Source organism: Argentina anserina, chromosome 3 (genome assembly GCF_933775445.1).
Source record: "Argentina anserina chromosome 3, drPotAnse1.1, whole genome shotgun sequence".
Lineage (NCBI taxonomy): Eukaryota > Viridiplantae > Streptophyta > Magnoliopsida > Rosales > Rosaceae > Argentina > Argentina anserina.
Genome location: NC_065874.1, coordinates 4,735,848 through 4,758,109, shown reverse-complemented (window position 1 = coordinate 4,758,109; position 22,262 = coordinate 4,735,848). Strand labels below are relative to the sequence as shown.

At 37.5% G+C, this 22,262-nt stretch overlaps 5 protein-coding genes across 6 annotated transcripts; 1 reads left to right on the top strand and 4 right to left on the bottom strand.

Annotated features, from left to right (window-relative positions):
* Positions 1-1,710: 1,710 nt before the first annotated feature.
* LOC126785900 (ornithine aminotransferase, mitochondrial) lies at positions 1,711-6,637 on the bottom strand. Its single transcript, XM_050511577.1, has 10 exons — positions 6,432-6,637; positions 5,794-5,902; positions 5,169-5,399; positions 4,644-4,803; positions 4,450-4,505; positions 4,136-4,288; positions 3,679-3,776; positions 3,143-3,223; positions 2,793-3,026; positions 1,711-2,138 (listed from the first exon to the last, which is right to left on the bottom strand). Exons 1-10 carry the CDS (start codon positions 6,581-6,583, stop codon positions 2,000-2,002), a joined length of 1,413 nt encoding a protein of 470 aa, XP_050367534.1. The 5' UTR covers positions 6,584-6,637; the 3' UTR covers positions 1,711-1,999.
* A 633-nt stretch (positions 6,638-7,270) lies between these two features.
* Positions 7,271-12,652, bottom strand: LOC126787780 (KH domain-containing protein At4g18375). The gene is made up of 8 exons (XM_050513680.1): positions 12,532-12,652; positions 11,576-12,213; positions 10,810-11,304; positions 10,343-10,582; positions 9,999-10,259; positions 9,664-9,719; positions 9,482-9,578; positions 7,271-9,354 (listed from the first exon to the last, which is right to left on the bottom strand). The coding sequence occupies exons 2-8, from the start codon at positions 12,194-12,196 to the stop codon at positions 9,223-9,225; spliced, it is 1,902 nt and encodes a 633-aa protein (XP_050369637.1). The 5' UTR covers positions 12,197-12,213; positions 12,532-12,652; the 3' UTR covers positions 7,271-9,222.
* A 2,651-nt stretch (positions 12,653-15,303) lies between these two features.
* Positions 15,304-15,734, top strand: LOC126788757 (uncharacterized). Its single transcript, XM_050514769.1, has one exon. It carries the CDS (start codon positions 15,325-15,327, stop codon positions 15,691-15,693), a length of 369 nt encoding a protein of 122 aa, XP_050370726.1. The 5' UTR covers positions 15,304-15,324; the 3' UTR covers positions 15,694-15,734.
* Positions 15,735-16,600: 866 nt separating this feature from the next.
* On the bottom strand, positions 16,601-19,786 carry LOC126788098 (protease Do-like 5, chloroplastic). 2 transcript variants are annotated; one of them, XM_050514061.1, is made up of 8 exons: positions 19,520-19,786; positions 18,711-18,860; positions 18,205-18,267; positions 17,984-18,073; positions 17,686-17,808; positions 17,515-17,602; positions 17,093-17,167; positions 16,601-16,807 (listed from the first exon to the last, which is right to left on the bottom strand). In XM_050514061.1, the coding sequence occupies exons 1-8, from the start codon at positions 19,769-19,771 to the stop codon at positions 16,701-16,703; spliced, it is 948 nt and encodes a 315-aa protein (XP_050370018.1). In that variant the 5' UTR covers positions 19,772-19,786; the 3' UTR covers positions 16,601-16,700. The 2 variants fall into 2 exon arrangements, with proteins under 2 accessions (XP_050370018.1, XP_050370019.1); XM_050514062.1 differs by lacking the exon at positions 18,711-18,860.
* A 1,465-nt stretch (positions 19,787-21,251) lies between these two features.
* LOC126785959 (uncharacterized) lies at positions 21,252-22,043 on the bottom strand. Its single transcript, XM_050511647.1, has one exon. The coding sequence runs from the start codon at positions 22,041-22,043 to the stop codon at positions 21,252-21,254; it is 792 nt and encodes a 263-aa protein (XP_050367604.1).
* Between the last annotated feature and the right edge of the window lie 219 nt (positions 22,044-22,262).

Sequence of the window (22,262 nt, the reverse complement as noted above, 5' to 3'; positions counted from 1 at the left end):
ACAGACCCTTAGAATATGATAATCATAGAACAGCTAAGCTTCTCCCAACAACCCGTAACCTTAATGCAGAGTAATGAAATCCAGATAAGCTTCACACTGTGTATAGGTAGAGTATACTAGCTACGTCCAATTAATAATAAGTTCCTCAAGGCTCTCATGGGTTAACATGATCTGTTTACATTATTCGAGTTAACAATGCTAAGAAGCTGTCTCTTGCTATATAATTACTTAACCACTAAAAGTTTTAAATTATTGTGTCTCTACTGTGTCCCCTCAACTATTTATACCAATCAAACAAAGAAACTGTTATATCACAAGATTGCAATGTTCCATCTAAATAAAACAAAAGAAAAGAAAAGCAATGAGATGAATTTAGAATATATATTTACAGGGTCCATATAAAACTTTGATTTTTTTTGTTTTGTTTTGTTTTTTTGGATCCTCATGCATCACAAATATTAACCAATTCATTAAGCTCTCCTTTTGTGAAAAACAAAAAAAAAAATTGAAAATAAAGAAGAGAGAAATAGAATACCCCCATCTCTTTCCCTTTAACAAAACAAAAAGAAAATTATCAACCAAAACAAAGGAAAAAGAAAACAAAGTAGAGCTTAAATAAAGGGTAAAGCAATGGTATAATATAGAATCATGTCTCACGCAGAATTTCTGGTGCACAAAACTCAATTATGTCACTCATTTTTGTATGCAATTAACAGATATTATTGTAAAATATTACATCATTAGTAGGTAGGTTGAAGTTTTCATGAACAATCTAGCTATATAAAACCAACATGGATCCCTATTCATTATACTATAGAAGCGACACGTGACATCTTATGCTCTCGCATGTGGGAAAAAGTATAAACAGTGCATGTGAATGTAAATAAACCAACAACAACCAGTCACAGAAAGGACATAATCATTTGAAATCAAAATGTTACATAAGAAATACCAGAAAATTTCCAAAAACAGTTGTGTAATAGGTTCCAAATAGAGTACTGTCTAGTGGATATGTAGATGAAGAAAGGGTTACCCACTTCAGTTTATCAGATAAACTAATCAAGGGATTTACTATATGTCAATATTCAAAAACCAAAAATGAATGGGTGTATGATATGTAAATGGCGACCAACAATTTTATAGTCATTGGAGCGTAGAATGCAATTTTAATAGTGTCGTGCTCTCCATTATCATCTAAGAAAGATTCCAGCACATTTGCATCTCTCTCAGATCACCAACACGAATAGAACACTCATTACAAGCTTCCCCACAAGGAAACACAGACGTGTACTAGCCACATAACGAGGGTTCAAGCTAGAGAAAACTCATTGAATTCAGGAAGATGCCTGAGCCACAATATAAGAGGGGCCAACTCAGAAATCGATTTCCAGCAACCAATTTCCAGCTATGCTATCACAATGTGACATTGACAATAACTAACAAAGCACAGTACCGATATTAGCTACACGAGAGATCTTGTTGTCACTTCTGACTTCTCAATGTACGCAGTCAAAACTTGTATAAAGAGGCAAAGATGTCCATCCCAGCTTAAATGTCACAGATCAGAAATTTTCATCAGCATTTTATGATAAACAGTGCTTAATTGTATGATAGAAAAGTAGGACTAAATCTGCAGTGCTGGAATTCTGGAAACAAGTAGCATAACTAGCCACAGTATGGTGTGCTATGCATTCTAAGACCTATCGGAAATGAAATCAGAAACTACAGTAGTGTATATATCGAGTAACCCATTATGTTTCTTTTATAGTTTGTCGGTCATATAAAAACTATTGGTGATTGAAAACTAGATGAATCCAGATTACAAACCAGCCACATTAGGGTGGCAAATAGGTCAAAGACAATAAAATGGATACCAAAACATAGGAATGATAGGATTCGAGATTGATGTGTGAATGATCATACTTGTATTGCCCATAACGGTCACATATGTTAAGAACAATCAAAGGGAGGTTTTCAGAGATTTGTCGTGTGAAGAGTCCTACAAGTTTCGTCCGCAACGGTCGCATATGTTGGAAGCAGTTGGAGATATGTTTTCTGGTTTTTCCTTCCGCATCTTTGGTAAATCATGTTCCAGAACATCAGAGAGTGCCTTCGATCCTTCTTGGAGCTCTTCCAAACTGGAATTCAGGATATAGTATTATAATATAAATAAATAACCTGACATAAAAATATTATTGCAGGTATACAAGTTTTTTATCTTAACTTCATTTGAAGATCATAGATCTCTATAGCATTAGTTTGACGAATTAAGGAATTGAAAGTTTTGCATTTGGTTGGTGGAGCAAAATGAAGTCTCATTAAAGAAATTCAATCCATGCGAATTGAAAAGATCAGGAAATGAGCACTACAAATAATCTTGGAGTAGCATAACTCTAAGCTTAGGCATGGAATTAGACACTCATTTCAAGCGAGCTAGAATCACAGTCAACAACTCAATCATTACATGGTAGAATTAATTTTGGCCAAAGAAGGAATTTGTAGAGTTACACGTACACCATGGTCTTACCAATACGTATTTCACATACTAGTATTGACACAACGACATGAAGTGTTTAGTATACTATCATTTGCAACATTTCTTAGATCGAGCTAATGATTTCTTAAGGGATGTATATAAATAGAGCAACGACTATCAGGCCCCTTAATTTGATCTTTTAACTTTGATTTCCTATAAATGTTACACTTGTTTCAACAGCCTTATTAACCTCAAACATGCAGAAAGAGAACACCATTAAAACATTCATTGATTGATCATCAATATATGTATTTACCTCATAGATAATGGAGGAGTCAATCTGATAATTGTATCATGAGTTGGCTTGGCAAGAACTCCTCTCTCCTTTAACTTTAGGCAGATATCATAAGCAGAAATAGGGGACAAATTCTTGCTATTGAGCTCCACAGCATTAAACAAACCTCTTCCTCGAACTTCCTTAATGTAGTTTGGATACTTCAGCTGAATCTTGTTTAGCTGAATCCTCAGCTCTTCTCCCATTTGGGCAGATCTATAAAGGAGTTGAGCATAAATAAGTTCTGTCTTCAGTCTCTTAAAGAGTTAAAATCTCGAATAGGCCAAAAATTAAGGACTTAATGTCAAAACACTGGGTGAAAGATTTGCTACCTTTCGGCAAGTCTCTCATCTCTTATCACATCTAGTGAGGCAATTGCAACAGCACTGGCCAACGGATTACCACCAAAGGTACTGAAAAAAGAAGAAGAAATACACCCAACTCTATTATACAATAGACAATAAACTAGCCAAGTATATAGCATGAGTATTACAAGTGTAAACACAAATATTAGAACAAAAGAGGAGTAGCAATATTCAAAGAACTATATCCAAGTCAGGTCTGTCCTAAAAGTTGAACCCTTGTGGCCCCAATCAAGCAGAAATTCCAGCCCTACCATATTGTGGACACAAACATGGAAAAATTCTTTCCACAGAAACACCAGTAGAAATATACCTAAAGACATAAAGAGTAAATAATGAACCCTACATATGATGGACGATCTTGATCCAAAAGTATGAAACTGTCCAGGTATTTAAGTTCTCTATAAGTGTCTTAAAGAGTATGAATATACCTAAAAAAAACATATACACAATATGATGTGCTGGTTATGTATGAGTAATTCATAAGAACAGTTATAGCAGCAAACCTTCCATGCTCTCCGGGTTGGAAACAGAGCATAACATCTTTGTCTGCAAGCACTGCACTTACAGGTATCACACCACCACCCAATGCTTTTCCTAGAATCTGAATAACGACCCACAATATGTTAACTTACTCTGACATCTATCATGCATTCATATATGTTTATATCAGTGGCTACTGGTTTAGGAAAAAAAAAAAAAGGAGTACATGAAAGGAAGGAACTGATGGCAGAAAAAATTGTATCTGATTTTTTTTTAACAAATAAATAATAGATGCATCACTAGGACAGATTTTCTAAGGTGCACAGTCAACAGTTTGTACAAATAACTTTTGCAATTATCAAGAATTTTGACAAAGAGTAAATTTGGTGCAAAACTAGGTGGGTTTTAATCTAAAACAGATCAACAGAACAAGAATTATGTTTATTGAGGAGTTTGAAAAAATTTGATACTTCAACATACCACGACATCTGGGCGAACTTCTTCCCAATCACAAGCCAGCATTCTCCCTGACCGTGCTAAACCAGATTGTATTTCATCACCAATCATCAAAATGTTATATTTTGTGCATAAATCTCTAACAGTTTTCAAATATCCATCCGGAGGAATTATAACCTGTGGACTCAGAGGACCATATCTTCAGAACTTATGAACAATAGGAATAATTATTCAAAACTAATGTGTCAAAGGAAAAAATTCAGTCATGTTTTCAGTTTTATGGGAAACAACAAGTTTAACACAATATTAATAAAATACTTTATGCTACAAAAGTATACCCCAGCCTCTCCTTGAATGGGTTCAAAAAGAAATCCAGCAATTCGATCTCCATTTTCTGCACTTGGTAGCAGATAAATTAATCAGTTCAATTTAAAGCATATATCTGCTAGGATTATGGCAATCCAGTAAATATTTAGAATGAATAAATTAAACGTGTGAACTATATGATGATTCTAAGTCATTGCATGCAAACCTTTAAAGATCTTTTCAAGGCCAACTGCATCACCAAAATCAACTTTAAGATGTCCCGGCAATAAGGGCCAAAAACCTCGGGTTGCATCATTGTCACAGCTCATAGAAATGACTGCCAATGTACGACCATGGAAGCAGCCACAACACGAGACAATAATAGCCTGTATGCAGCTCAGTAAAATTAGTAAAAATTATATTAGGTTAGCATCACAATTGAGATGGATAAGAAGTGCATATCAACTGGCTTACTTGCTTTTGGGTGAGAGTTACTACCCAAACTTAACAACCGTTGATAAGTTACTTATATCCTATGTGCTGATTAGTGTTGTTCACTTATTATCATATAGATCATGACTTATATATCTGAATCTCCCGTTTTTTTTTCTTTTTTTTTTCCCAACAGATTGTCTGTGCTAACATAACTATGAGTGCAGAAATTCAGTACTCCAGTCAATCAAAAAACTTAAGCAACCCAAAATAAATGAGAGTCATGTCAAAAAAGAGAATGTGTCTTCATGAGTTCTACCTCATCTTTTGGAATTTTTTTCTTCTCATACCCCCATTTCCTTGCCAACTTTAGAGCTGTTTCCACAGCTTCTGCACCAGTGTTCATCGGCAGTACCATGTCATAACCAAACATGGTTGTGAGATACTCGGCAAATACTGGAAATTTGTCATTATAGAAAGCTCGAGAACTAAGAGTGAGCCTTTCTGTCTGTTCTCGTAATGCCTTCATGATCTTTGGATGACAATGACCCTATAGCAGGAAGCTACTGGTTACATAATGGAAGACCATGTGCTGTGCAATGAATATTATCAAGTACAAAGCAGGATCAATAACGTCACTATATAAAGGCTCTAACAATAATGCTTGCCAATATGAACACCAATCTTTGCTGCTAAATTGAAAAGGAAAAAGCCATTGCCACCTTAATAATTGGATAGGTGAACCTGGAAATCCAAAAATGGTATGGCATTCATGTGCTTCTTGGAATAACAAAATGATTCATGTAATCTGGTTCAAGCTGCATAAGTGCATATTAATCTACCTATTTCTGTGCGCACATTTATCTACCTATTTCTATGTGCATGTTGTGTGCGTTCATGCTTGCATGAGCCATTGTTGCAACACATTTACTTACTTCTTATACCTGGTTAACAGCAGAATAAGCTGCAAGAAAGTCCAGATATCTGTTTCCCTCGGGATCCCATATGCATGATCCCTTCGCTTGAGAGAATACAATTGGAATCGGATGGTAACTGTAAATTGCACCAGCAAAGTTTCTCAAAACATCATCATCATAAAAGCACAAACATCAGAAATTAACACATCTACACCACATGAAGGCAAACCCTCGGAACACTAACAAGAATCCAGTAATATTCACACGAGTATCCCAATTCTACAGTTTCTATCACAATTATATCCACACAAAAAAAAAACTTCAAGAAACAAGATCAAGAAAACGAGGACTTCACTCGCACAAAGATCCTGATTTCTTCAGTTTCTGCCATAGATTCTCACAATAAACGACCCCACACAAACAAAAACATCCAGAAAACTATAAATTCACTCATATTAAACTCAACTAATACGAAAGACGGACAAAATCATTAGGCAAATACAAAACTCCACGTAAAGTGACCCCATTTTACGTTCATTTGGAACCCACAAAGCCACAATGAAATGAAAACAAGCCGAAACCCAGATTGCAGAACATGATCAATAATTGGATGGCATCAATAAAGTGATATTCTTTAACGAAAAATATAGAGAGAGAAAACAGACTTGTGGGCACTGTGTTCATATTCAGAATTGATGAGGTTCTGAGAAGATGAAGAAGCACTGGCTTGAGGGACAGCACCGAAGGTCCTCTGTTGCGTCCGGATGATACTGTTGAATCCCAACACGCTCTGCAAAGCTCTCCTGCTGCTCGCCATTGATGGAAAGATATCAAGGATTCCAACTTCTTCTCTCCTCGATTTTGGTGTTGTGAAGTTTGTTTTGAAGAAAGCGAATGTGTTTGGTTTTATGACTTGTCAGAGTGAAATACGATGATGATGGTGATGGCAAACTATTGTCCTTATACGACGAGGTATAACACTTATCCAAAACATCCTAGTTCCCACGTCACATGTTTAATCTTAGATTAGCTTGGTCACTGAAATAGCAAGTGTTAATCGACATCAGAATGATCAGATCATTTTGTTTCCTCGAGTTGGATACACGTATGAATCCATAATCTGATCGTCTTATATGGTTTTTGATTAGTTTAATTAGGTTTCTTCATTTTACATTAGTGTTGAGTAGGAGAAGCTAACTTTGTAGCTGATATTTACTAGTTTTGGTCATCGATGGAGTGAAGGAAGGTAAATTTTGTAGGGTAATATTTTGGATCAGCCCCCTTTTCAACTCCAGATTGACTAGCACCATATAGTTGCCATAACATTCATTCAAGGAGACCATGAGCAGATTAAGGTCACAAAAGAGTGATAACATTTGCACTGGTGATGAGAAACTGGATACAACTAAGGGTTCCAGTAAGACGCATAATTCAATAGAGTTCTCCGTATATTCTGATATGCAGACTTGAGCATATGTCTGACGAAACAGAAAATGAAAAGAAATTCAGAGCAACATACCATTTCCATATATCAACAATCAATATTTCATAATCAAGCATCAACAAGCACTGGTCATGTTGCCATGTATGCTTTATAGACCGCTTATTAACTAATAAACTCACAAGATTGTTTACAATACAGGAAAAAAAAAGTTGCTCAGTGATCAACACATTTTCGCATACCCTTCCAAAACCTGTCCTGCTGCCCTTTCTATTCCCAAATGATAGAATACAAACGTTCCAATGGTTACCATGTCAAAGCACCACAATTCATTTTTGGAACCAAGCAATCAATAGACAGTACAATGCGGCCACACTATTGTATACCACAGACGCAACATAACCCCTCATTAGCAGGGAAACACCCAGATTTCTTCAAACAGTTTTGAACTATACCTACCAAAAATCTAGACTTCACAAAAATATTTTGATTATCTTAAGACAGTAGCACGACTGAAGAGAAAGTGAGACGCAACGAACTCTTAGACAGAAATCACGCTGAAGTAAACTCTAGAAAAGACAGTACTTGGTACACACCTCTACAAGCTTATAGCTGTGATCATAATGAAGCCATACCATGAGCAACTCGTTGAAGGAAAGAGAGAATTTCAATGGCGTGTTCACATGTCATTTAGTCGCTAACACACTATTTCAAAGTACCAAAAGTACCTAAACAAAACAAAATCACGTGATTTTGTCATCGTCATTGATATGAAGGGAAAGGCATTGGTTTCAAGTGACCTTTCTTGATGCATATTCTCTAAGCTCATGTAAAGGAACCTATCTGAATATCTATATTCCTGGGCAACACCTCTATATGGAAGCAACTAATACACGCCATCCAGTAGATGTTGCTTCTAACGAATAATCATTGTTAACAGCAATAAGAATTTGCAGACGACAATATGATAACCAAGCTGACAACCAGAAAAAGATCAAAAATATTCAAGCAGTTCAATTCAAGATCAAATAGCTTGATCGAATGAAGGTTCTATTGTCATCGATGTAATGGTCTCTCAAAATTCAATATCGATAATATTGAACATCAAGCGTAGTTGAGTAGGAGCTAAGCTGTTCTGGGATCACAGTGGCTCAATCATGGATTAAAATATAGATGGCTACTCAAAGTCCTCATCATCTAGAGGACACAACAAAGCCACACGATTGAAAGATATGGTTAATAAGAAGTTTTATCGCCAAAGAAGAGTATTCAGGAGCACGTCCATGATATCCCTATACAATAGTCTCCTCAAAGTGCACAGCGAATGTTGTGGTTAAGAACGGCAGATAAGAGCACAGAAATCATCTAGGGTAATAATAGATATTCAAAGATTTGGTTTTGCAATGATGTTTCACATGCCCAAGATGAACACGGAAGGTAGAGAATAAAGATGCAAAAGATTTGCTGTAGATACTTTATTTGAAGAGTGAGTCCTCTCCGGTTAAGCTGTGATGTGCATGTAAATACAGAAGCACATGGAATTACCAAGAGAATTTCACTCGAAGTGATTGAGAAGATGCTTCTAGCAAGAAGCCAAGAGAAAGAGTTGAATGGCCAAGGAAATCAAATACATTTATTATAAGATTGACAATTATTGTCATCATTGAATAAATTTCTGGCATGAAAATAAAATTATAGAGCACGACACTGAAATAAGATGAACTCTATCTTTGTGAAAGACAAGACAACTGAAGAGATACGACTGGAAAGATAGAACCTAACATTATAGATTAAGAATAGATTTGGCGACAAAGATGGAAGGCATGAACCTTGCGGGGCCTCTAGAAGTCTTGATACCCAATTGAGCGAAAGAACAGGAAGAACCATGTCAGATAAGTTCAGAAAAGAAGCCTTCTCCAGAACCAAACCTAAAAAGGTCTAAGGACGGGAAACATATTAGAAAATTCCAAGATTCTTACTTTTCACCTTTAAACTGGCAAGGTGCACCTGAAAACTTAGGTGGCCATTATAAATGCCTGGATCAAGTTCTCTGCTGTTCGCTTCTGTTCGGCTGTACCAGATATATGAGCAATACGATCACCCCGGGAAGATTTGGACTCGGGAATCTCTATCATTGCTCCTGATATCTGAAGAAAAATAACTATGCATGAGAACACTATTCAACCATGCAAATTGTTCAACATGTATAAAAAAACAAGATTGATGTTCAATGCAATTGCACTCTCCAAATGAGAATAAACAAAGTATATCTACCTTCCGAATGTTAGCCATATTTGCCCCTCCTTTGCCAATCACCTTACCCGCTGCATTAGCAGGAATGAGCATCTCAAGTGTTGAAGGGGGTGGCAACCTGTGTAGAAGAGCAGTATATGACTGACAGAAAGAACAAGGGAGACAAACTTCAAAACCAGAGATTCTAAACTTGATACACTTACCCTCCATATAACTTGGACGAATATGAAGACACTGATCCGTAGCCATCTTCCCTCATCTACAAGAGAAATAACAAAATGAGTACCATGAGCGACATATATAAAGTTGGTCCAATAACAAAGTGATAAAAAAAAACTGAGATAATTAAGGACCTCAAAACTTCGAATTAAAATAAATCTCATAAAATGACAAAAACAAATAAGCCAATGACTTCATTGCATAGTTCGTGGGTAAGCTTCAAACGAAAGTATTGGGCACCAGTTGGGGTTCGAGAGGGCTTTCTAGCCAAGATGATGTGAGAAACAAAAAACATGTGAATTTAGTGACATTGACATACCGGCAGAGACCCATATCCAAAGAGGCCACTGGAAGAAAGCATGCCCAAGCCACTTTCAGCCCTCTGATCATAACCTAAGGGTGCAATCTGGGGGACAGAAGGCAGGACAGATGGCAAAGAGAGACCAGTGCTACCCGGAAATAGAGACTCAGGACCAACAGCGAGGTTATGACCACCATCTCTATCTTTCAAGACATCGTCTCGAAGCCTTAGAACAATCTGAATAAGTGCATCTCTCAAACTAGTAGGATCTCCTGCTACCTAAATGAAAAACAGTGATGATGAGATAATAAACAAGCAAAAAAAGTGAAACACAAACCTCAAACTAATTAATTTAAACAAACCTCAACAATTTCGTCATTAGTGTCAGCACATTTAGGCTTATCAGCTTTCGAAATGCAGATGTTGGCGTTTGTTCTCTTCCGAATTTCATTTATAATTGAACCATTTTTTCCAATTAGACAACCAATAACTTTAGATGGAACAAGAAGCCGTATAGAAACATTGTCAACATCTTCGTCATTTATCTTCCCTTGCAGCAATAGAACAGCTTCAACTGCCATGGACTTCTGATCATCCAGTGACTGCCAGACAGTAAAACCAACTAACATTACTCACAAGTCAGTAAGCAATATCATACATCGGGAAAAGATATTATCCAAGACAGTACTCCTGAGCCTCAAATTAAATTGTAAAGCCAATACCTCAAGTGAAAAAATTAGATCATGGACTGTGAAATTCTCGAGTGAAAAAGATAGATCATTTGGCAAATAAAAATATTCAGTGAAAATAGAAGTGGCACGGCCAATACCTCTGTAGAAGTAACAGTGATCATGCACTCATCCCGATCATCCTTGGTATCATCAACCTCAACTCGAGCACCACTTGTCTGCCTTATGCTTTTAATTGTACACCCACCCTTTCCAATAACACGACCAATCTTGTCAGAAGGGCATAGTACTCTCACAACTAAGTCCTCAGACCGTGATGCCACACCGAATCCAGATACTAAAGGAAGAGCAGATGAATATAGGGGCCACGCGTTCCCTGTATCTGCATAACCCTGAAGCTCTGGAACATGTGTAGCATTTAGGAGTGGGGGCAGTGATCTAGAAGGAATAAGAGGATCTGCAGGATTATATAATCCACCCTGTTGATAGATTGACATATCTGATGGAATTATTATGTTTGGATGGGCCTCTGGTACTGTCGTATCAAGATAAATCTCTTCTCGTGCAGGGAACTTGTATATGATAGCAGAAACTGCAAATAATGCTTTTTTCACTGCTTCTGATTCTCCAGTTATCTGTCACAGAAGCAACTATCTCTTAAACACAGTAATACTACGGAGTATGTTCAGAACTATGAAGGGCATGAACAATGCATTAACAAATAATGTCCATTGCAGCACACCTACTAAAGAACTTCAACTCAAGTAGGATAAAATATTGAAATCAATTAACAAATATTGCAAAAAATCGAAATCAATTACTATAATTGCAAAAGTCAAGTTTCTCTGATCAAAAGCAACAGCACAACTAAAACTTTACTTTGTGATTAAAAAGAAAAATACTAACCACGACAAAGTTGTCAAAGTTCATCGCACACGAATGTGTTGGATCAGAGGCATCTTTTGTAGTGACCTTAATATTCGTCCTCGTCCTACTCCTCAGTTTCTTAATCGTCGACCCAGCCTTCCCTATCACATTAGCACACTGGCTAGCTGGGACAAGAATCTGACACTCTTCCTTATCCCTCCCCCTCTTATCCGACTCCCCAGCAGCAGCCAACGCGTTGGAAATCGCCGAATGCACCTTAAATAGAGCATCCTGTGCAGCACACAAGGGCGCTCTGTCGCTACTGAACTCCCCATCAACATCAACCTCCTCCTTCTCCCTAACATAGCTATAAATAGTTATAACCCTATCTTTCGCCCCCGGAAATGGATCCACAACCTTCACCTTAGCCCTACTATCCTGCCTAATCGAATTGATCACTTTCCCACTCTTCCCTATCACACTCCCAATAACCCCAACCGGGCATAGAATCCTGTACACCACCACCTCATCGCCTCCTCCTCCACCGCCGCCCCCGCCACCCCGGTCCTCTCTGTCATTGACACGCCTCTTCTGATTATTGTTCCCGCCATCGTAATCACGGTCCCTCTGCGAACGATGCCGCTTCCCCGTCTCTCCCATTGATCGATTCTCCTCGCCTGAAAACCACAAAACTCAATCACAGACTGAGCAGAGATTCATATCTAAGAATTCAAAGCAACAAAAACATAGATAACTTTCATATAAAAAAAACCAAAAAACAATAAAACTTTCATCAAAATTGAAACACTGGTTGTTAGAATTCGGGTTATTAGGATACGGTAAATAAGATTAAGAGCTTTGATTTCGGGATTCCGCGGTTCTGACATGTGGATTCTTTCTTGGCATTGTTAAGTTTGAGTAAAATCGAAGTAGTGAAAAGAAAGATGAAAGCAGCGAGATTAAGAAACCCTAGAAGAAGAGGAAGAAGAAGGTACCTGTAAATTGGGACGGAGCTTCGTCGAAGACGAGAGAGAGAGAGAGAGAGAGAGAGAGAGAGAGAGAGAGAGCTCTGAAGAAAGCTTAAAGGATTCGCGCTGAGAGTCGACTTTAGTTACGAACGGCGCCATTGTTTGCACTAATATAATATTATAATATACTTGACCCAGGCTCAGGTAGCCCAATAGGCCCAATAGTATCACTTCAAATTAGGGATGGTCACGGGACGGGTCCCACTCTTTTGAATCGGGACGGGATCGGGACGGGACGAGAGTTTTTAAGAATGCATCCCACTCTGGATTAATTCCGGTTGGGACGAGACGGGATCGGGACGGGACAAATCCCACATTCCTATAAAGTTAAATAAAAACCTATATTTTTATTTTTTCATTAACAAAATAACATTTAATAATGAACTTTTAACAAAAAAAAAATACATATTATGTTCTAAATATTATAATATACCATTATTATTTGAATTGATATAATTTTGGAGTTATTAAGAATATAAATTAGTTTCATTTTGATACAAATATATAAGAATTTTTAAGTTTTCATTAAAGGTGGGATGAGACGGGACGAAGCGGGATAGAAATTATTCGTCACACGTCTCATCCCACTATTATGAAACGGGACGGGATCAGGACGGGACGAACGTTTTTAGACCTCCGTCCCGTCCCGTCCCTACGAATTTCGGGACGGGATCGGCACGGGATCGAGATTTCCGTTTTTTATGCCCACCCCTACTTCAAATACTGTACTGTGTGTTGCTTCTTAGGATTTAGGGTTTCGAGTTGCGATGTCGACGGACGGCGCGCGTGGTTTTGAAGAAGACGGGATTAGCCGAAGCAGCACAGACTGAGGAGAAGATGGGAGGAGATAGACGTGGATTGCTTGGCGAATGCGTTTAGCAAAGCTGGAATGGAGTCGCTGATTTTGGCGGTTCCTTTGTATGTGAGTCATGGTACAAAGCTAGCCTCAATCCTGTATGCTGGACATGTCTTTCCTTTCCAGATTATTATCCTCTCCTTTGTTGGTTGATAATGTTGAAGAAGTTGAAATGGGACGACCTCAGAGTTTGGGTACATTCTATGATGAGTTTGTTGATGCATATGGAATCGATAAGAGTCGATCGGTTTTCGATCACTGCGTTTGTAAAGTTGGTGGTTGATCGGAGCCAAGGGAAGGCTACTCAACTCACGCTACCTATGTTTACTACAGAAGCAGCTCTGAGATATGTTTCAGATGCTTGTCCTCTGCTCAGGGAGTTAACGATTGAGGATGATCTGGTGATTTTCAAGCATTCTCAGATTCTCCCAGAAGTGATTGGAAAGTGGAAGTTTTTGGAGAGCTTGTGTTTGGGGGGCGGCATGCAGCACATTGCCGAGGAGGTTGAGGAGTTAGTTGGTGGCGGAAAATACTTCGGTAAGCATTTTCAGGAATTGTTGACACTGCGAACTCCAAGCTGCTATAATGTTTTGGACAGAACTATTGTGCAGATTGGCACACACTGAAAGCATTTTAGGGAGTAAGTCTTATACTAATCCATCTTTGGAGGCATTGTCAATTGTGAACTATCTGCCAAACCTTGAGAAAATGTTAACGTGGAGGTGCATCATCGAAAGGGATAGCCTTCTAACTATAGTCCAGGGGTGCAAAGAGCTTCAGGTTTTCTATGCCGGAGATTGTAAAGGTTTTGAACAGGATGATAAAGAAATACTCAAGCTTGCTTGCCAGACTCGTAAGCTTGTATGTGAGAAAAGTGTGTTCAAATGCTGCACGACTTTCGATGCTGTGGACTGTGATAGATATAACGAGGGAGCTTGTACTCTCCAATTTGAAGTAACTTGAATCTTAATATTTATATGTTTGTCATTTCAGGATTTTTAAGTGTTAACTATTTTTTTAATAGCAGTGTTATGTTTGTTATTATTTACTAATTCCATAAACACAAGTTGTTTGTTATTTTTCTTAAGAAATTGATTGATTTCTTTTCCTCAGTTTTTACATTGTTTTGGATGGATATCCAAATCTTTGTTTATAATTTTTTTCTCAGATTTCTACATCATGGATGACATAGATGCTCTATGCCTCTATCCCAATGTCCTTGTTTGGTAATAGTCTCTGCTATGATAACTATATATATATACAACACTTAAGTTTGCTGTTTGGCTCTCTGTTTGTGTCTTGACTTGATTTTTCCAAAATCCAAGATGATTGTGTTGGTAATCTTCTTAAAATACATACTAATGTGTCTTTCAAATATATATATATATATATATATATATATATATATAAGTGATAAAAAATTATAGATTATGACAATAAAAGTAATTTGAAACAAAATTTGCTTTGTCGTGTAATTTTTGACATCAATACATCGAGACGCCGAGAGGTTGTAAACACTAAATCGAAATGTTCTCGATTTGGAGTTGTTTCCCAAGCTAATTGAAAACTGCTAGACAAGGAAATGATGTCTCTCATTCCCACTCCTTGGAATGCTAGACAAGGAAATAACCGTGTGATGGAACTCTTGTATTTCTGATATTTTGAGTCGATCATGTAACAGGAATCATGTAACAGCAATGGCATCTAGAAGACTAGAACAAGCTTTTCACGTAATTTGACCGATGAATAATAAATTTTGCTTCGTAATCATTTTTGTAAGAGAAACATTGTGAAGAGGTTAATTTGGTAATTAAAAATATTATTTAAAAGGCCAAATGTCCAAGGAAAGAGACGAACATTATTATAATTGTGAATTGAGGCAAACAGGTTTCAACCAGGGCAGCATGAACATGGAACAAGAAGCGGCAGAATCACTGATTCAGGTGGCAGGCTCAGATGGGTCGAACCCGAATAGCTCAGACGGGTCGGACCCGTGTTTCTCGGAGGCCGTGACCCGCGTCAAGAAGCTTCTTTTCCGACAAATGCTCGTTGGGATCAAAGACGGCCGCTTTTTCCTGGGGACCTTTCACTGTGTTGACAAACAAGGTAACATCATTCTTCAAGACTCGGTGGAGTATCGGAGCACTCGCCGGAACTCGTCTTCTCCGACGGAGCAGCGCTGCCTCGGTCTCATTCTCATTCCCAGCTCTTGTCGTATTAGTTGTCATGTTGGGTGTTCCATTGAAGAACAAATTAGTCTGCTTTCAGTCTAGAATGTGTCATGTTTGCGTTTGTGTTTGTGTTTGTGTTTGTGTTTGTGTTTGTGTTTGTGTTTGTGTTTGTGTTTGTGTTTTTGTTTTTGTTGTTGTTTTTGTTTTTCTTGGTTTGATTTTAGTTTGGAAGTTGAAATTTGGTGTTTTGGTTGTTATACTTCGTAAGAATGTTGCAGTAATCCGCGTTGATTTTCAGAGTTTGCGATTGTACTAAGGAATTGAGTAGGGATGGATGTTCGCGTTTAAGGTTCTTATAGAATTGCTTACCTTTAACTTACAAGCAATGGGATGGGGTAGCCATTGGTTTTTATTTCTGGAGACAAATCTTTTCTCAGTAGTCAGTACAATGTTGAACTTCCAAAGTGGTTGCCCCAAACAATGGGTGATCGATAAAGGTGGTCTAGTGACGTTATGGTGTTGGTTTTTGGTTCTGAAATGGAGGTAGGAGGAAGATGCCGGGATTCGAAGGAGAAGCTGGTTAGTATTGGAGATGCATCTGCTTCGAAACTTCTACCTTTTTCTGATGCAAAAAGGAAAACATGAACACGAATGTGTGGTAATCTTTAGCACAGAAGCCAAACTTCTATAGATGGCTTCCGGAGACGAGTTACGATGTACGTCAGAGGCAGTGAGGTTCCAATTCTTGGGTGTTGCTTGCACTCAATACCAGCAGCATGTTTGCCTTCCTTGAATACTAGGCTAAGTTATCTTGGTGTTAAATTGCTTGACAATGGCAAGTCCTGTCTCCAAATGTATGATTTGCACCAGAAAATGCAATGTAGAAAGGGAATAGGATCTAGAACGAGCATATGATGTAGTTTCGATGATGAATGATATGATGCAGTCGAATCTACTGTGATGTGGCTGATGATTTAAAACAAACAATAAGGCACAGCGTATGTTTCTCCACAAGTAGATCAATCAATATTCATTTAGAAATAGGGTTCCAATTGACATTTACAAATGGTATCACGACTACTTTGGATACATCACTGTGGAAGCATTGATCAAAACCTATTACTATAAGGTGTTCCGTATACAATAAGGTAAGGTACAGTTCGCACAACAGAATCTATTGGTATTGCAAAGTTAACACCAGATGATGTTCCTGACCCTGCAAAATAAAGACAGTATCAGCACTGAGACGTTTCAACTGAAACAGTTGCCTCTGTTTCATGAAAAAGTTTTCAGGCTTTTACTAAGTTTAAGTTGTCTGTATAGAACCAGATGCTCAATATGTAACTAGTTGCTTGCCAATCTCTTCAAGTCTTAAAAGCACTTTGGAGGGATAGAAACTGGAGAGATGACCTGAGATGTTGAGTATATCTAAACCTTGGATACCTACTGTACCACTCAGTTCCCTAAATTACATACTACAAATAGAAGCTGCATACTCTACCTTTGCGAGTGAATGTTGATGTGTTAACTCCAATAACATGACCATATGAATCGATCAATGGCCCGCCTGAATTCCCTGCGGAAGTATACAGTTACAAAATGTCTTTCAGAGGATGAATGAGCATTAGTGGAAACAATTAACAGCATAACTCGTATGTAAATAAGAAAAGTAAATTCTCAGACGAATTATCTATTGTGTTATAAGTTTTTTTGGAGAAAATGGGTGCAGAAGCTTATTTCTACTGCTAACCCCTACACCAGTGAATCAAACATAACTTGCAGGTATACACTCGCAGTCTCCTTGAAACCTACCAAGTGCCAACTATGGTGGCATAACTAGGATTTTGGAATGCCCATCATTTGCTCTTACATGGCACAAAGGTTTATATGGGGAAAAGGGACAGCAATAAGTTGGAAAGGTACCTGCATTAATAGCAGCGTCAGTTTGAATAGCTCCTTTAATGGTATTTCCATCTGGTGACGGTATCTCCCTGCCTAGTCCACTGACAACCTGAAGTATCAAAAGGAACGTATAATATCAAATACTATATCTTCTAATGTAACTATAGAATAATCGTATTGTGAAAATGTTACCCCAGTTGTTAGTGTATTCTCATATCCATATGGATTTCCAATGGCGAAGCATGTCTGACCCACACGCAAATCACTAGATGTACCAAGAACAACAGGTTTAAGCTCATGCCCTTCAATATTAACCTGCAGATGATAGATGATATTAGCCAATGCATCTTTGATAGTGAAGCATGTTGTATTAATAATTCAAAAGTTTTTCTACTCTACGCAAGTTGTGCAACGATAATTTAGGTAAGTTTCATTTCCAAAAAAACCAAAAGGGCTTCAGGAGAAGAAATGAAATGGTAAGCTTTACTACCTTAAGAACAGCCAGATCACGAGATGCATCTAAACCAACAATCTTGCCTTCACTGCTAAAACCATTGCCCCTTGCATCAACCATATAAACCTACAAACGGCAGAAATATGGGAGTCAAACCAATGGTAGAATATCAGATCGAAAAAGTATCTCTTTCAGTCGGAATTATTAGTGATGAAATGATTGCACAAAAACTCATAGCTAGAATTATAAGACAAAACCTTACAACGCTGTAATCCGGTTTGATCTGTAGCCAATTTAGCTACAACATGGTAATTTGTGACCTGAAGACAAAGGATTGAACATTTTCAGAACCAGGAAAGTAGAAGTGCATACTTATATGGGAGCGGGTGCATTAGACTAGATAATTTAACTTCAAGAAATTTTTCTCTACTTAATCCTAAAAGAAGTATGGATGAGAGTGTAACTACACCACAAATGTAATGATTTATTTTCCAAAGGAAAAAATGTCAAACGTACATACAGACGGTGAACTCTAGCAACCAGATCATATCAGCTAATCTGATAATGTAGGCCACATTACTTATCTGTTAATAGATACATAAATTTCCCTATAATTTAAACAGCTAAAGTTATAGTCTTAAGGGCATTATTCCACATTTTATTCTAATCTGAGGCAAGTAGATTTTCTCTTTCGGAAACCTTGAAATTGTATAATCTAAAGACGAAAAAGATGGCAATGGAAAATATCGAGGTATTGGCTTACAATGTGACCAAACTTATCCCAAATGAAGCCAGAACCTGTTCCTTCAACCTTAGCACTATCATCCTCACTTTGTGAGACTGCATTAGGAGAACCTTTGAGGCTTTTATCAATTTCAATGTCTTTAATGTAAACCACTGATGGAGAAGTTTTCTGCAAATACAGTACATGGGTTAATCATGAATTATATGAGCAATTTATGCACCTAAGAAGCGAGGAACATGTTATTAAGTTACTCAAAACAAATTCGAGAGAAGTATGGATCTTCATTGAGAAGTAATTCGCTTTACGGGTTTCAGTAAAGTGGTTTTCAATGTGCATGTACAGTTTATCAATCAGATATTTGTGACAATATAAGAACAAAAATTTTGAGGAGCAAACTGATCAGTTAAAGAAGACACCATGGATCTCGGCAACAAATTCTTCGAGCTTTCAATCGATCTCAACTGACCACACACCTTTTATCTACCAAATACTTTCATCTTGAATAGTTTTACAGTGACATTATTGAAAAAGGACACCCAAGTCCATCAGTCAAGTGTATTAACAAGAAGCATAATGTGGGTGACAAATCTATATGACCCAATTGCAAATTCTACATATATATCATCAGTTCTAATCAAAAAGAGCTCTCACCAATCACGTTCTTTTCTTTACACAACTGATGGCCAATAGGATCAAAGAAACAAGCTCATTAACAACAATCTAGCTCAACTCAGAGAGCATTATCCAATTGGTTTTGGGTATCAATCAAATTAGCAATATAATGAAGTAAAGATAGTGCCTTTAGAGACTTAGAATGAGAATGAGACCTGAAAGAGATTCACAGCACGGTCTTCTTCTCGCTGAAGCTCATCTTGCAGCTGCTGCTGAGCAATTGCTGAAGGTTGTGATGAAATGGGGTTATAGAAATGGAGCAAGGATGCCACCACAGCAGCTGGGCAAAGCAGTAGAGATCTTCGTTTTGTGACAAGGGCCTTCTCGGAACGATTTGAGGAAGAACAAGAGGTGGTTGGTATTGGTGGAGGGAGCTTGATTTGGGTAAGAGAACCCAACACCAACATAGTTCCTTTTCCCGGGTGTTTTGGCTGATTTTTAGACCTTTTGTTGTTGCTTCTTATTATTGAGATAAAGTAGGCTAACTATATGTGCTTCAAAACAAAAGGATGAGTAATTATTACTCCCTAGTCAATCATATTAAGTTATAGGATAATTAATATATATACGGTGAAAATAATAAAAAAATATTTACATATAAGAATAAATCAGAAATAATTACAGTAAAAAATAACTAATAATATTAAGAGGGTACGTCACGTGAGATATGTTACATGTGACTTTGTGAGACTCTTCATTTGATCCGAAACAATTGTTTTTCTTCTTATTTTGATATTAAAATTAAAGCAAATTTATCAGGAAATTCTTGTACAACCGCCTATATTGGAGTAAGTAGAAGAGTGAGTTTCAGAAACACAAGGGATGAAAATCCGAGAGCTTTGTAAAACACATTGGTGTCGAGGATGAGCAATTGCATTAGCTGAGAAATTGACTTCGCTCGAGATGAGATATGGGTTCCTAAACCAAAATTTTCAGTTTTCGAAATTGAGCTACCAATTACGGACTAAAATTCGTTTTGGTAATAACTTTTGTGCTAAGTTGAATGACCTACTTTTCTCCAACCAAAGTGCAAGTGCATGCAAACAGTGAGTCACCATTTCGGCAATTCGGCAGATACTTTTATGAAGCTCGATCAACTTTAACTCTAGTTTGATTAAAGAACTTTCTGGATCAAATTTTTAATGCTCAAGGTGGATTGATTCATATAATTTCATATGATATTGTAGAACCAGATTTAAAAAAAAAAAAAAAGATTGATTATGCACAACGTGTACGCCCACTGTTTTCTCGGCTGAATCGCTCCATGTCCTATAATCTATACAAGGTCGACAATATGTACTAAAACTTCTTTTGATTTGTGGTTGTGTCTGGTTTCCCTAATTAGCTGGCCCTAATCATTTACTTGAAAACTACGTATCGAGGCCTAACGTGGCTTTCATAGATCAGACCCTTGTACATACAAGTCCTTTCTATGAAATTATATATATTTGCAATATTACCCAATTTTTTTCCATCAACTCCAGAGGTACACACACAGTGCATGTAATGCATGCTAGCTAATTATCTGGCCCTTTCGGGTTGGAACTTGTATTTGAAGCTAATATATACTAGTTAGAAATGTACTTTCTTGAAGAAAACATAAAATTATATGAAACTTTGAGAAAAGAAAAACTGAAAACTTTCAGATGAAAAGATAATAGCTAGCTAGGTAGTTAATTGGATTCATACTAATTGTAAACAGAAATACAAAGCTTCATTTAATCTACATATCTACTACCAATACTCGATACATTATTCAGAAGGAAACAAAGCAAAAGTTTCTACAAGAAATACAAGGCAGCAAACTCTTGGAAGACATCCATTCTCTTTCTCATCTTGTTGTCAATCGTGCAAGAAATGACAAACCGGAAGTGCGAGTAACATTACTCAATAACTTTCTACATGATGGTAAGTCAGTTCGGGCCTTCTGTCTGCAACTGATTGATGCCTAATTTGTTCATTAAACCTTTGAATAAACTCTTCGAATCTTCTGTTAAGTTCCTCAGTTGACATGGATGAAAATTCATTTTCTTCTTCCTGAGTATTTCTTTGAGCTTCTTCGTGCTTCTCCATTGTCTCGGAACTCATTATAATACTGCTCTTGCATTCGTCCATCGCTACTCTTTTCACCTCCTCCGACTTACTTCGCTTGTAAGTTTTAGCTTGAAGATTTCTCTTCTTACGACCTTTTGACTGTACGTGAACTATCCTCTTTTCTCGGACATCAAGTTCATCGACACTAGGCTTTTCATCATGCTCATCTTCAAGCACAGGTTGCCTGTTTTCTGGGATTTCTATGTTCTGATGTGCAACTTGGTGATCACTAATGGTTTCCTTGACTATTTCACGAGGGTATTCCGAAACAAATGAGGAAGTAGTAGTTTGAGCTTGCCTATGCATCATATACTCTTCTTGGTGATTAATTTGGTTGTGCTTATCTTTGGAAGAAGAGTAATCGGCTGCAATTATAAGAACCAGGGTGTTGGATATCGCAAACCAAAACTTGCTGTTGTAGAAGAGAGTGGAAGGAGAGAGGTTGAAAATATAGAAGACGGAAGTGTAAAGTAGTATAGAGAAAACAAAGGCAATCAAGGATCTTGCACTAGATTTGAAGGGGTTTTGAGGATAATATTCTTCGAAATTGTAGGGTTTCACCAGAGTTTGTGGTGTTTTGGCCATGTTTATGGAGAGAAAGGAAGTGTGGGACTTAGTGAGCGAGCGAGAGTTTGGTTGGTAGAGAAGTTACAAACTGAGGGTGGCTTTTTATACTTGTGATTTATATTCATTAAGCTGATTATTGTTGATTAAAATCTCTAAGCTAAGCTATATCAGCATAGCTGAGCCGCAATGACCGATAGCGATCTTATTCTTAATTAATTAAGTCTTGTTTTGCTGGCA